Source organism: Myxocyprinus asiaticus, chromosome 40 (genome assembly GCF_019703515.2).
Source record: "Myxocyprinus asiaticus isolate MX2 ecotype Aquarium Trade chromosome 40, UBuf_Myxa_2, whole genome shotgun sequence".
Taxonomy (NCBI): domain Eukaryota; kingdom Metazoa; phylum Chordata; class Actinopteri; order Cypriniformes; family Catostomidae; genus Myxocyprinus; species Myxocyprinus asiaticus.
Genome location: NC_059383.1, coordinates 6,264,920 through 6,278,934, shown reverse-complemented (window position 1 = coordinate 6,278,934; position 14,015 = coordinate 6,264,920). Strand labels below are relative to the sequence as shown.

At 37.3% G+C, this 14,015-nt stretch overlaps 1 protein-coding gene across 3 annotated transcripts in view; it reads left to right on the top strand.

The window, feature by feature from the left end:
* LOC127430658 (dihydropyrimidinase-related protein 3) overlaps positions 1-13,002 on the top strand; it is a 44,816-nt gene extending 31,814 nt beyond the window's left edge. For all 3 annotated transcript variants that reach the window (XM_051680591.1, XM_051680589.1, XM_051680590.1), the window contains 4 exons: positions 249-419; positions 8,564-8,743; positions 10,731-10,887; positions 11,804-13,002. In XM_051680591.1, the coding sequence (XP_051536551.1) occupies positions 249-419; positions 8,564-8,743; positions 10,731-10,887; positions 11,804-11,889 (594 nt within the window). In that variant the 3' untranslated portion in view covers positions 11,890-13,002. The remainder of the gene's footprint in view (positions 1-248; positions 420-8,563; positions 8,744-10,730; positions 10,888-11,803) is intronic.
* Positions 13,003-14,015: the final 1,013 nt, after the last annotated feature.

Sequence of the window (14,015 nt, the reverse complement as noted above, 5' to 3'; positions counted from 1 at the left end):
GTTGTACAATAGCTAATACACACACACACACACACACACACACACACACAGACACACCTTTGACGGCACTGTAAGCTGTGATGTTTGCTGTTCTGTAGCTGCCGCCAGACTGAGCCACTGAATACGACTTTTTCATATGTCTAATGTTACTTCTTTGTAGCTTAGCCTTTTTGAGGTTCAACCTAAACTCAGTGTTTCAGTTCATTGTGAGCTGTGTCAAAGCCAAAATGTGTTTTTTCTTTTTTTAGGTGACTGGTAAAATGGATGAGAACATGTTTGTAGCTGTGACAAGCACCAACGCTGCAAAGATCCTGAACCTGTACCCTCGCAAGGGCCGGATAGCGGTGGGCTCAGACAGTGACCTTGTTATCTGGGACACGGACGCCATCCGGACCGTCACTGCAAAAACACATCACTCTGTAAGAGCTCCGAGAGCCGCACACAAACAAAGTCCAGTGACACATTATACTACACACTGTATACTCATATTTCAAAGGAAAATGGAAAAGGCTAGGCAGAACGAGACAGAGAGTTGTTCTGGCCAGCTTCCACAGACCTTTTAGTTCCTGTGAGAGGAAGTAAAGTCTCTGTGGATGTTTGTAACTAATCAAATCATGCGTGTTTCAGCACTGAAGAACCTAATAGAGGCATCTGTTTTCTCTGAAATATAAACCCTCTCCAGTGTTGGGGAAGCTTCTTCAGTGCTGAAGTTTGCCAAGCTACAAGCTACTTATTACTAATTAAGCTAAATACTTATCAAGCTACTAATTTAAAGCAGTAAAACTACACTTCTCTGCAAAGGCAAAATGCAGTAACTACACATTTTGTTCAAACTGAGTTATAACTGAAATTGGGTCTCTTAGACTATGATCTGCCCGGTGACAGACAGGTTTGGCTCAAATACGCTCAGACTGAGAGAAAACATTGAAGACATTTTTCTCAGTTTCAGTGCTAGCGTAGTTACTGCGTTTTGGCTTTGAAGGGCAGTACAATCAAGCTGCTCTGTTGAAACGTTTATTTTTTATGTATTTAGGTAGGCAATATCTTTTAAATTTAACAAAATAAATATCATATTAAGTAATTCACTTTTTAAACACTCAAAAACAAAGAGGGTTTTTAAATGGATGAATCTTAAATAGTCTTAAACATTAAACTATAATTATGATAATTCTAAACTGATTGTTTTACACTACTACCAAACAAAATAGAGTGCAACTGAGTAATGAACAGCAGCATTTAACTAAATATTTTACTATGATAAAAGATACAAAACAGCACGCAGGGACTTCTGTGCGGAGACTCAAATCGGTGAATCATTGGTAAAAGTAGCTTGTTACTAGAAAAAGTCATTTTGAAAACTATTTTACTATCACGCTAATAAAAAATGTAGTTCATGTACCTGACGCTTGCATTGTGGCAGTTACTTTAACAGAGGCAAGCACGCTCACATTTTTTTTTTATAAATTGTAAAAATCTACAGTAGTTCTTTATCTAATTTGTGTGTGTGTGTGTATTAGGTATTATAATTATATGAAAACAGCCATTTCGATCAGAATTAGTGGGATTGCTTCTTGAAAAGTTCAAATCTACCAACAGCAGCTGCGGGGCACTTGAGTCTTAAGAGCAGGGGCATTAAAGACGGTGATTTGTGAAATATAGTAATTTATGTAAAATCCTGAGTTTGTCCCGATCCACTGATCCTGATGTAAATTCGGGAAAAATTAGAAGCCCAAATCTCCAATACTCTTTGGGAAATGGGGGCTTTTAACCCCATAAATAGCATTTTTGGGACATTTTCAGCTCAATTTGAGCGAAATGCACATTAATAGTAGTTCTTTAAAAGGATAATTCACCCAAAAAATTGCAGAACACAAATTAAGATTTTTAGAAGAATATTTCAGCTCTGTAGGTCCATACAATGCAAGTGAATGGTGGCCAGAACTTTAAAGGTCCTAAAAGCACATAAAGGCAGCATAAAAGTAATCCATACGACTCCCATGGTTTATTCCATGTCTATTGAAGCGGTCCAATTGTTTTTGGGTGAGAACAAACCAAAATGTAACTCCTTTTTCACTGTTCATCTTGCCATCGCAGTCTCTAGGTACGATCATGATTTCAAGCTCGATTACACTTCCTAGTGCTTGACGCATGCGCAGAGCACCAGATGTCACTATAGGATGTGTAATTGAGCTTGAAATCACAATTGCCATGGAGACTGCTATCAAGATTTATAGTGAAAAAGGAGTTATATTTTGGTCTTTTCTCATCCAAAACTGATTGGATCGCTTCTGAAGACATTGATTAAACCACTGGAGTCATATGGATTACTTTTATGCTGACTTTATGTGATATTTGGACCTTCAGAGTTCTGGTTGCCATTCACTTGGACCTACAGAGCTGAAATATTATTCTTAAAATCTTTGTTTTTGTTCTGCAGAAGAAAGAAATTCATACATATTTGGCATGGCATGAGGGTGAGTAAATAATGAGAGAATTTTCAGTTTTCTATGAACTATCCCTTTAACAGTCTATAGAAATTTCTATGACTTTTCAGGATTTTATTGATATCTATGACTTTTTCAGACCTGGGAATCTGGGAATTTTAAATTTGTGGTAATTTTCATGACCATGGTTACCATAAGTTCATATGTTGTCTGTGCTGATGGTAATAAAGAGGAAAGCTCCATTTAGCTGCAAGTGGTCAATTCAACAACAGGAAACATTAGGCCACTTAAACAGGAGTTGTCTAAGTAGAATGGGACATCAAACCCTGAGCAGCCTTCTACATATCCTGTATGAGGGGTGAGTTAAGGCTAATTTATACTTACTGGGCGAACAGGCTTTGCTTAGTTCACCTACAAATGATGACGAAATGCAGTGATGTTTTTGTTCTGCCAAGGTGTTCATTTGGTGAGATTTCTGCTGTTCGAGCACATCTCTGAAATTCTTGACGCAAGAGCATTGTTGATTGGTTAAAACTATTCGTGGGATTGGTTTGGACGTGACGCTTTTTATTTACGATCGCGCGTGCCAGCTGAGGAGTTGTTACCTAGGTTATTGTCGTTGAAATTGGTAACTTTGAAGCCCGTCTCTCAGAGATTGTGTGGAAGAATACTTTTTTACATGATTTGCAACACAGACTCTACAAAGACAGCGTGGCCATGACATAAGTGGAGAGAGATTTGAGTTTTTAAAAGTGAAAGAGGCCGTGACAAGATTAATAAAGCAGTCCACGGAGAGAAAAACCTGCATTATTGGGTTTACTTGTGGCTGGAACAGTACGTTAAACACCGTGACATCACCCTAAACTAACTCATTTTAAAACAACGTTGTGCGTAGTATAAATGCTGGCTTCGTTCGTCTAGGGTGCTTTAGTTCATCCAGGAGAAAAAGTTTGGCTTCTTCCAAAGTATAAACCAGGCTTTAGGCTCAACCAGAGTTCTCAAACAATTATTTAAAACAAGTAAACAGTAATAGAATATTAGCAGACACATATCGCAAGCAATAGATAAAATAAAGACAAAAGAGAAGAGAAAAATTAAGAAAACACTGCTTTAAGGTCTTCAGGTATGTAACAGCAGTATCAAGTATACAATTAGAAATTAAGAAATTACATTATTGTGGCAGACGAGTAAGCAATAAGACAACACAAAAATTCGCTTTAGAATTCAATGTGTTGTTTATATTTCCATATTATTGAACATGAAGCCTATCATTGGCCAACAGTCCACAGTAATCCATTTTCGCCAATCTATCTTAGATTTAGGGCTTTTCTAAGGACGCGTCAATTTACACATGCATCTGACAGACACTTTTGGAGCGTCTCACTTTGGTTGCGTCGTGTCATATACATACTGTTTTTAGGTCGCTGTGTCAAGTTAAACATAGTTTGAAATTTAGAAAAACACATCTCGAGATCCCTGCGTTCGGATTTGCGCTCCATCAAGCTGTGTTTAAGTGCAAGAACGAGACTCATCTTGTGCTGTCGGTGAGTGTGGTTTGTTCTCTGTACAGCTGCTCGTTGTCTATACAGCTGGAGTTTCGCTTACTGCCCCCTGGAGAAAACAGGTGGTACTTCAAGTTTGAATTGCTCCTATGGTAGGAATATTTCTTATTACTTTCCAGGGACATGATTAATTGTTAATTTTTTTAACGCGTTATTTTTTTATAATTAATTGCACTGAATTTACATGTTAAAAATGCACTCAGTAACGTTTTGCTTGTGTCATCTTGGACTTACAGTGACACCTAGTGGTGTGGATGCAGCATCATTCAGAATCAATAGTTTTCAGTTACAGATGCCATTGTAGAAATTCACTATTCACAATCTTTAGTGACCTGGCATGTTTTTCTATCACAAATGGATGTCCAAAATGGCTAGATAGTGTACAATTTTCAAAGATTGTCAAGACAGTTAGAAAATAATAGAATAGAAAATATTCAGTCATATTTTGATGTTTTATTTTTCATATATCACAGAGATGATGCAACAAATGATAGAACCCGATTTGTTATTTCCACGCTAAGATTTTGTGAGATGCAACTGGTTGTCAAACACACATTGAGCTACACCTAATACGTAAGCTAAACGTGTATTTTCTCAGGCACTTATTGAGTCTAAATAGTAGTACACCCAAATGACAATAGACATATCATACTGTTCATGTGTTACACTTGCTATAGTTTGCTTCCAGGGTGCTGCTTTATCAAATAGCAGTGTCAAATGTAAATCACTGAAACAACAGCGCCACCTTGAGTAACAAATATCATGTGTAATACTGTATGTATGTGTACACGCATTTGAGCTACTGATAATTCACCATCATTGCACAGAAAATCAACGAAATAAAGGTGTGATTTTTATGAATGTAGTACTCATTTGTCTTGTAATAATCAAAGAAATAGATATATTCTATGATAGTAAACTTGTATAGATATGAAATAATCATAAAAATATGATATATGGATGTGCAAATAAATATTACAACATTACTAAAGTCACTAAAGACCCTATACACTTTCGGTAATCAAACCATTAGAAAAAATATATATAATTTTAGCAATTTTGGCATTTTTTTATTGTTAAACTGTTTATAAGAGAAATGTTAAGGAATACTAAAGAGGTGGGGCATTACTCTAAAAATGTAAAAAGGTCCCAGTCACTAAAGACCTGAGGTGTGCTTTTAAGGGTTAACATCACTGAATCAAACTGACTACATTAGGTTACACCAACAAAACTAATTTTAAGGGTTAGATCAGGTAGAAATAGCTCATTAAGGTAACAACTGCAGATAACCACTTTTAACAGTGTAGCGAGCGATGCTGATTTCTGATTGAATCACTCTTTTGTCCAGAAAGTGAAACATGCGGATCATTTCAGAGCTGCTAATGTCCAAGTGTTTCATAATTGGGATAGATTCAACAAATCCTGCACTGCCAAAATGAGATCACATGTTCATTTCCTTTTCAGCCATTCCCCAAGAGAACAATACACATCCAAACAGACATGGCTGCCATTACCAATCATTATGGACAACATGTCTGGTGTTTATTGGCTGTTTACTCTGTAGCTCTGTATCCTTGGTTCCTATACTCCTGAAAGTCAACTAAAGCATGATTTCATCAGTCTTGAGTTTGTGTTATTCTACATGAGCTTGAGTTCATGCCAGAATTCTTGGCAGAAGTTGCGTGAGTGTCATTTCCTGTTTGTGAACACAAAGATGGACAAGCGGCAAAGACTGTGGATCATGGCAGAACATCCTAATGTTTACAATATCCTCTAGATAACAACTGATTCATGAGAAATAATACAAGAGGGGATTAGTATACTAGAAAGGAGTGATATGTCAGTTAGAGAGGTGTGGAGAAACAGAAGGAGAGAAGGATGTTTTTGTCATTGCTGTATCCAGCTGTTTGTATTTTCAGGCCAAGAGGTAGAGAATGATAAACAGAGCAAATGAAGGAAACTCTTTCTCTCACTTTTCCACACATGATCTTCGTTAGTGTGTAATATGTCACTATTTTCCTTGTTAAATATCTAAAGCTGTCAGTCGATTAACATTTTTAATCAAATTAATTATATGACATTCCATTTCAGTGGCCTAAGGGGCATTCACACTGCCAGTGACTTTCAGAGCGACCGCAGATCATTAATTTTCAACAGAAACCGGCAGTTTCTGGTGACACGAGTGACAGCAAAGCCGTTGGCAACATAGATATCATTTTAAAAATGATGCGTGGAAAACCGAATGAGAAATTGTCTGCATGCTGAGTGGGTTTTGGTGGTGGGGATTTTCATCCATCCCAGTGACTCAAGTCTTTTGAATCCAATCACCAAAAAGATTCATTGAGATTCAGAGGTGTATAGTAACAAAGAAAAATACTTTGTTACTATACTTAAGTAAATTTTTTGACTATTTCTACTTTACTCAATATAAATATTTTTGTTAACTTTCACTTTAACTTCACTACGTTTTGAAGCGAAAATAAATACCTTTACTCCGATACATATCTCCAGAACCTTTTGTTAGTTTTGCAGCTGAAGGCTGCAAATAATAACACATCTACAATTGTAAACTGCATGTGGATCGATAGTAGATTGATACTATCGATAGTGATGTCTGATTTAGGAACAAATTGTTTGAGTCGAATCTTTTTGTCAATTTCATTCTTTTGAATCAGTCGAAATGATAAAAAAAACTGGTCTGAACAATGCGTTTCGTGAATCGGTTTGCAGATCTGAATCAAAATCACAAGGAGAACCACGGGAAATTAGTGATGGGGATTTTAATTCATCCTAGTGACTCCAGTCTTCTGAATCTGTTCACAAAAAAAGATTTGTTTAGATTCAATCACTGATTCGTTCAGTGATCATTTCTGCAAATCACACTTGTGCACCAGTAGGTGGTGACTAATGAGCATCTTTTACGTGTTTTGTATTGAGCCCCTTACCACGCGTTCAGACCAGAGGAGGCGAGAGCGTCAAAATTCACTCTGGCTGCCCTGCCAACAACGCTATCGAAGATTCGTGGACGCTCTGGCGTAGTTGAAATAGGCGGCAACGTTCGTTTAGAATGCTTTGTTTTGTGAACTATATTTAAAGGGGCCACAAAACATCCAGACATGTCGACCGGTATCTTTTTGCCAACCTATCACAAGTAGCGTATATCCTCATGAAATCTTTTTAATGTGAAAGTAAGAAATCGATCGATGGCAGAAAGTAATTAAATATAAAAAGACAAACACTGATGGTATAAATGTGTTACCGATTGATCAGGCAGCACAGTTTTGCATGCTATGGCACCAAAATTAGCATGCAATATATTATGTATAATATTATATAAACCATAATATCCACTTCATCAACTCACCTGGCACACCAACAATTTCAGACACCTTTGTCCACGCATCGTTTTTTTCTTTTATTTATATCCCTGTAAGCAAACAGGGACAGATCGTATATTACGGGAAAACCCGCCACGGCAATAATTAGTTTCTCCTCCATTTTGTCTTCGGAACTATTGTTTGGTGGGAACCAAAGTTTACACTGTTGTGTTCTTCGCTAGAACGGAGCACTTCTATATTCCAATAGGTTGCCGCCGAACTGCATCAAAGCTCATTACCATAATGTTGCCCGCACTTGAACTTTCCTCTGACGCCGCTTCTCGCCGCCGAGAGACGCTGGCTGCCATAGAAAATGAATGACTTCCGGTCGATTTGACGCTCTCGACGCCTCTGGTCTGAATGCACCATTAGAGGACGAGGCAGGAATACTTTTTTTTTTTTTTTTTTTAATAGTTTTGCGTCCCTTCATAATAAGTCTTGCGTTTCCTCGCAATAGTTTTCGCTCCCTCGCAAAAATTTACATAGGTTTTACTACAGTAACCATATTTTAACTATGATATTCGTTGTAAAACCATAGTAGTTATACAGGGAAACAAAAGCAATGGTAATAAAAATCAAAATTTTGTTGTTACTATGGTTTTACTACAGATACCATAGTTTAACCATGGTATTTGGAGTAAAAACATAGTAACCACAAAATTATGATTTTCATTACCATAGCTTCCATTTCCCTGTATAATTGCTTTGGTTTTACAAAGAATATCATGGATAAAATAGGGTTACTGTAGTAAAACCACTGTAAATTTAATGCAAGATAATGCAAAACTTATTGCAAGGGAACGCAAACTATTGCAAGGGCGCACAAAACTATTTCAGAAAAATAAAAAATCCCGCCCTGTCCTCTAAGGCTCAGTTTTGAGCTTGTCATTGAACCAAAAGCACAGACTCATTCACGACTGAAATAAGTCTAATTATCCTTCATCAAAACCTGCTTGTCTACAAATCTATTAAGAGACTTTTAGCTGAGTGTTTAAGCATCATGAGAGTTACCCCACAAATGACAACAAAGCCTATCTAAAACTGTGTGAAATCGCTTGGCAGTTTGGGTTAGGATTTGAAACACAGCTAATGTCATCAAACCAGACCTAGCATCACCCAATTTACAATAAACACACTCAAACAGCATCACTCTAATCGTAATGTTGTTGTGTTCCTCTAGGCGGCGGAGTATAATGTGTTTGAGGGCATGGAGCTGAGAGGAGCGCCCCTGCTGGTCATCTGTCAGGGGAAGATCGTTCTGGAAGACGGGAAGCTGCACGCGACCTCCGGCACTGGCCGCTTCATTCCCTGCTCTCCATTCCCTGACTACGCTTACAAACGTGTCAAAGCCAGGAAACAGGTACGGCTCAGTCTAGAGCAGTGTTCCCAACCATTTTTGTACCCCCACAGCACCATCAGTAAGTACCCCCTCATCGAAACAAATCCAAAGATGTGTAAAGACTAAATATCATTTAAAGTGTGGGGCCTGGGTAGCTCAGTGGTAAAATACGCTGGCTACCACCCCTGGAGTTCGCTAGTTTGAATCCCAGGGCGTGCTGAGTGACTCCAGCCAGGTCTCCTAAGCAACCAAATTGGCCCGGTTGCTAAGGAGGGTTGAGTCACATGGGGTAAACTCCTCGTGGTCGCTATAATGTGGTTCGTTCTTGGTGGGGTGCGTGGTGAGTTGAGCGTGGTTGCCACGGTGGATGGCGTGAAGCCTCCACACGCGCTATGTCTCTGTGGCAACACGCTCAACAAGCCACATGATAAGATGCGCGGGTTGATGGTCTCAGACGCGGAGGCAACTGGGATTCATCCTCCGCCACCCGGACTGAGGCGAATCACTACGCGACCACGAGGACTTAAAAGCACATTGGGAATTGGGCATTCCAAATTGGGAGAAAAAATATAATTTAAAGTTATTTAAAGCATATTTAATGAATATAATATAATTCATATTAATATTGTAATCTCTGATGTATAAAATGAAAAGCAAAAATTTTAAGTTTATCCATCAACAATAACTACAATTATACAGGGCACCTTTCCACTTGGTATATTTTGAAAGATTATAATTATCGATTTAACGTGTTGATACACCGATCAGTCACAACATTAAAACCACCTGCCTAATATTGTGCAGGTCCTCCTCGTGCTGCCAAAACAGCGGCAATTTTATATATATGTATATATATATATACACACTACTGGTCAAAATTTTTGAAACACTTACTCATTCTTTATTATAATATTTTTTCACATTTAAAATAATAGTAAAGTCATTAAAACTGTGGAATAACATAAATGGGACTATGGGAATTATGTTGTGACTAAACAAAATCCAAAATAAATCAAAACTGTGTCATATTTTAGCATCTTCAAAGTACTCACCCTTTGCCTAGAATTTGCAGACATGTACTCTTGACATTTTCACAACCAACTTCTTGAGGTATCACCCTGGGATGCTTTTTAAACAGTATTGAAGGAGTTCCCATCTATGTTGGGCACTTATTGGCTGCTTTTCTTTATTATTTGGTATTAGCATACGCCTTCAGATCAAAAGAATTTTAAGATCATGGGAAATATTTCGGTCAAGTGTTTCAAAACTTTTGACCAATAGTGTGTATATATATATATATATATATATATATATATATATATATATATATAATTAGGCCTACATGCTTATTGTTTCATGCATAATTTGTACTATTTACAAGTATTTACAATGAACAAGTGCTAAAACAGTACTGTCTCTTTAAGACTACCGGCAGTTCAGCGTTTAGTTTTGGTTGAGTGGATATGAGTTGCACGGCTTCTTTATTAGAATTAAATGTTTCTTTTTGTTGTTTTAGATCAACAACTGACTGTAAAGAACAGAAAGGGTATTAGGAGACATTATTTAATGACAAATGGATTGCGTGGATCAACACACATAGAACGGGACGAGTCGAACCAAACTTTTTCTCTCAACACACAGTGAAAAGATCTCAGTGCTTAACTTTGCACATTTAAAAGATCGATCTTTTGATTTCAAGAATTGATATCGAGATTGTTCAATGAAGATCACGATTAATCAGAAAATATATATTTTACCCAGCCCAAATCCCTATTATTTTTATTTTAAATCATGATAAACATGATAAACCTCCAGCAAAATCTGAAACCAATTTCCAAAGGAGAACATGAAATGTATTATTTTATTTACACATAGTACACATAGTTCCCCAAAACAACCCACATGAGGATAGACATATTCAGCAATCTCTATCTTGTCAGCCAGACTCTCTCTCTCTCTATCTCTCTCCACTAAAACTGAGCCTTCTTTGTTTTTCTCTCTTTTAAAGCTGGCTACACTGAAGGCTGTCCCCAGGGGCATGTACGATGGCCCTGTATCTGAATTTTCCCCCCTGTCAAGGGGAGGCACGCCCTCTGCCTCCACCCGTACCTCACCCACCAAAGTCCCTGTAAGGAACCTCCATCAGTCTGGGTTCACACTAGCAGGTAACCCTGTAAAATTATGTCTCATATTCATACAGCAATGAACAATGGCTTGAAACAAATCATGATCACTTTCACTCCTATTGCTTAATGTGAATAGATTATCTGTGATTCACAGAATTTGGCATAAACTAAATGCAAAAGACAAGTGTCAATCTATTATTTCAGTTACATTTTACTTCATGCTTCATGCATAGTACTCCATCTATAATGACACGTAATGAATGTGGTCTGATGTGCATTGATATTTGCTAGTTAAGGCTGGTATAAGCTTTTATATGGCACTATTATTAATACTCATAGGCTATAATACTATTTTGTTTAATTGTTCTAGTCTAATGATTATCATTTTGTATTTACCAATATGCAAAAAGGCACAAATAAAACAATTATTAAAGGAATAGTTCACCCAAAAATGAAAATTCTCTCATCATTTACTCACCCTTATGCCATCCCAGATGTGTATGACTTTCATTCTTATGCAGAACACAATCAAAGATTTTTAGAAGAATATTTCAGCTCTGTAGGTCCATACAATGCAAGTGAATGGTCACCAGAACTTTGAAGCTTAAAAAAGTACATAAAGGCAGCATAAAAGCAATCCATAGTCCTGTCCAGTGGTTTAATCCATGTCTTCAGAAGCGATATGATAGGTGTGGGTGAGAAAAAGATCAATATTTAAGTCCTTTTTTTAATTTTTTACTATCCCTTTAAAAATCGGTTTTGCATATCGGTTATCCGACATACATAAGAAAACATAAAAATAATTGGTATTATCTTCAAAACTGTCTAAGGTAGGAAAGTAAGGTTGCTTAAAAGTTCAGCAGTAACCTTTTCAAATGAAATTATACTAATATTTTTTAGAATATATAAAGAACCATGAGCTCATCTAACACTCTCTGTTTCTTTCCTGTTGTAGGTCCTGAAGAAGCCCCAATCAGACCAGCTGGAAGACGCATCGTTGTACCCCCTGGCGGCCGCTCCAACATCACTTCCCTTAGTTAAATAGAAAGAGCATGTAAAAGAGACCACCAGGATAAAAGCAAGGAAGGTTATAAGTCAGGAAAAGAAACAAAAGATAAGTTAAACACTGAACTCATGCCTTACCTTTCATGAATTATTCCTACTGAATGATTAAAACCAGGTGTCCACCTCTGATGAAAGCAAAGGACTAATGAAACATTAGTGCATTTAGTGTAGCTGTGTATTAGTTTATGTGTTTAGACAAAATAAAATAGGATACATTAGAATTAAACATTAACTTTTTGGGCTTAACTATTCCTTTAAGGTAAAAAGGCTGTTTGGTACATTGACTTGGATTAAATCACTCTCTGTAATTTCCACTAATGAACAGGCGTTTACATTCAGTAGAGGAAGGACTGCTTTTGTGCATATCATGGGGCTTTACCTGTACTGTGTCATGAGCTTTATTTGTGTCCATCAGCTGTGGATGTGATCATAGTAGTTAACTTTACTTTGCTAAATGAAGTGTTGGGTCGGTATCGGAAGTGATGAGTTTTCTGAACCGTAATAGTTAAATCAATGTTAAAAGAATGCAATCGTATACTTTTCATTAGTACAGAACATTACAGGACATGATGTCAAAGGAACAGTTAAACTTCAGTTGAACATAATATAATCTAATCCCAATTAAGGAAAAAGGAAAAAAACATTTCACGTGAAAATGAGTGATGACAACACATATTTGTGCATGAGAGCATGCAGTGGGAAAATATTGATATTTGCTTTTCAGTTCTGCTGTTTGACATATTAACTGGTGCTGTATTCCTTTTCATAAGTCAAACATTTTTGATACCTAAATGGCTAATAGTATATTAAGTAGAGGTCCATTTGAGGAGCAAAAGTTGTTTAACATCTGTGAGGGCTTTTAATACATATTGTATGCCCCAGATAACAATGACATTCTGTAAAGTGCTTTACAGAATGATGTTCAATAGGCTGTTCAAATGTTTATTGTATTTATGTGGGTTTGATTATCTTTGTAAATTTCTTTTTTTTTTTTTTTTTTTAAATTTAGATCAAATAAGGTGGAATAAAAAAAAATGGGGAGGTCAAAATTAATGTGATGTGCAAAATGTGTTCCTAATAAACATAAGTCCGCAATTCACTGTCTGTGAGTATTTATGTGCAATCACACATCTGCGCTATTACAGCTAGACCTGTTTTTTTTATTATTTTTTTTTATTATTATTCTCACATTGAAATCAGAAACATAAGGTTGAATTTTCTTTAGCTAAAATCGGTCTGTGATAACCAAAATGTGAAACACTGCCCCCAGTGGCCAAAGCGGTAAGTGTTGTTGGACGTATGTGCACGTGTGAGCTCCATATTTGAGGTGTAATGTCCACAGAGGGGCGCCAAAAGCAAGCTGTGAAGCGAGTTGTTTTCAGCTGTAAAGGCTGTAATACAGTGAAAAGGAATGCATATTTTATAAACTGACCCCCCCCCCCCCCCCCCCCCAAACCCCAAACCTAACCATCAGTGGAGTAAAAATTTAATGTTGGAGGGAAAAATGGAACCTCCGAACCTCGCTTGTCAATGATCATGCAAACGCAATTACTTCCTGGTTTCAACGCGGGATCTGATCCAGGGCTGCTTCTGAAACCAGGAAAATGCTGCCTCTGGAGGCTGGACACGGAGGTAGGAAGGGATCAAGGCATGTCTGTATCTAATGTTTGCGATTTTTGAAGGCAGCATAGATGTATCTTTCGCTGCCTATGAAATCCCACAATCCTGTACACGCGAATCCACAGCGGCTGAGCTGAAGAAAAAAAAATGCCAGCTGAAGAGGCAGTTGATAGCCAATTTGTGTATAAATGTACTTTTTTTATTCACTTTTCCCCACTTTTGATTCCATTTCTAGTGAGAAATTAGTATTGTAGTTATTAAATATACACTTGGTTATCGCCAGAACTCTCTTGATTTTGTTCTAGATTATTCGAGCATTGTGGTTCTGTTGGATGAATGAAGCAGACGCATTACCTTTAGTGGACACCAGATAGCGTTAATCAGTCGCTGGTATCCTAGCAATGATGTGAAATTATGCTGCCCCAGTGGCCTGTCCTAAACCAGTTCCTGGAGGTACCTTCATACGCAAACGCTGTCTGTTG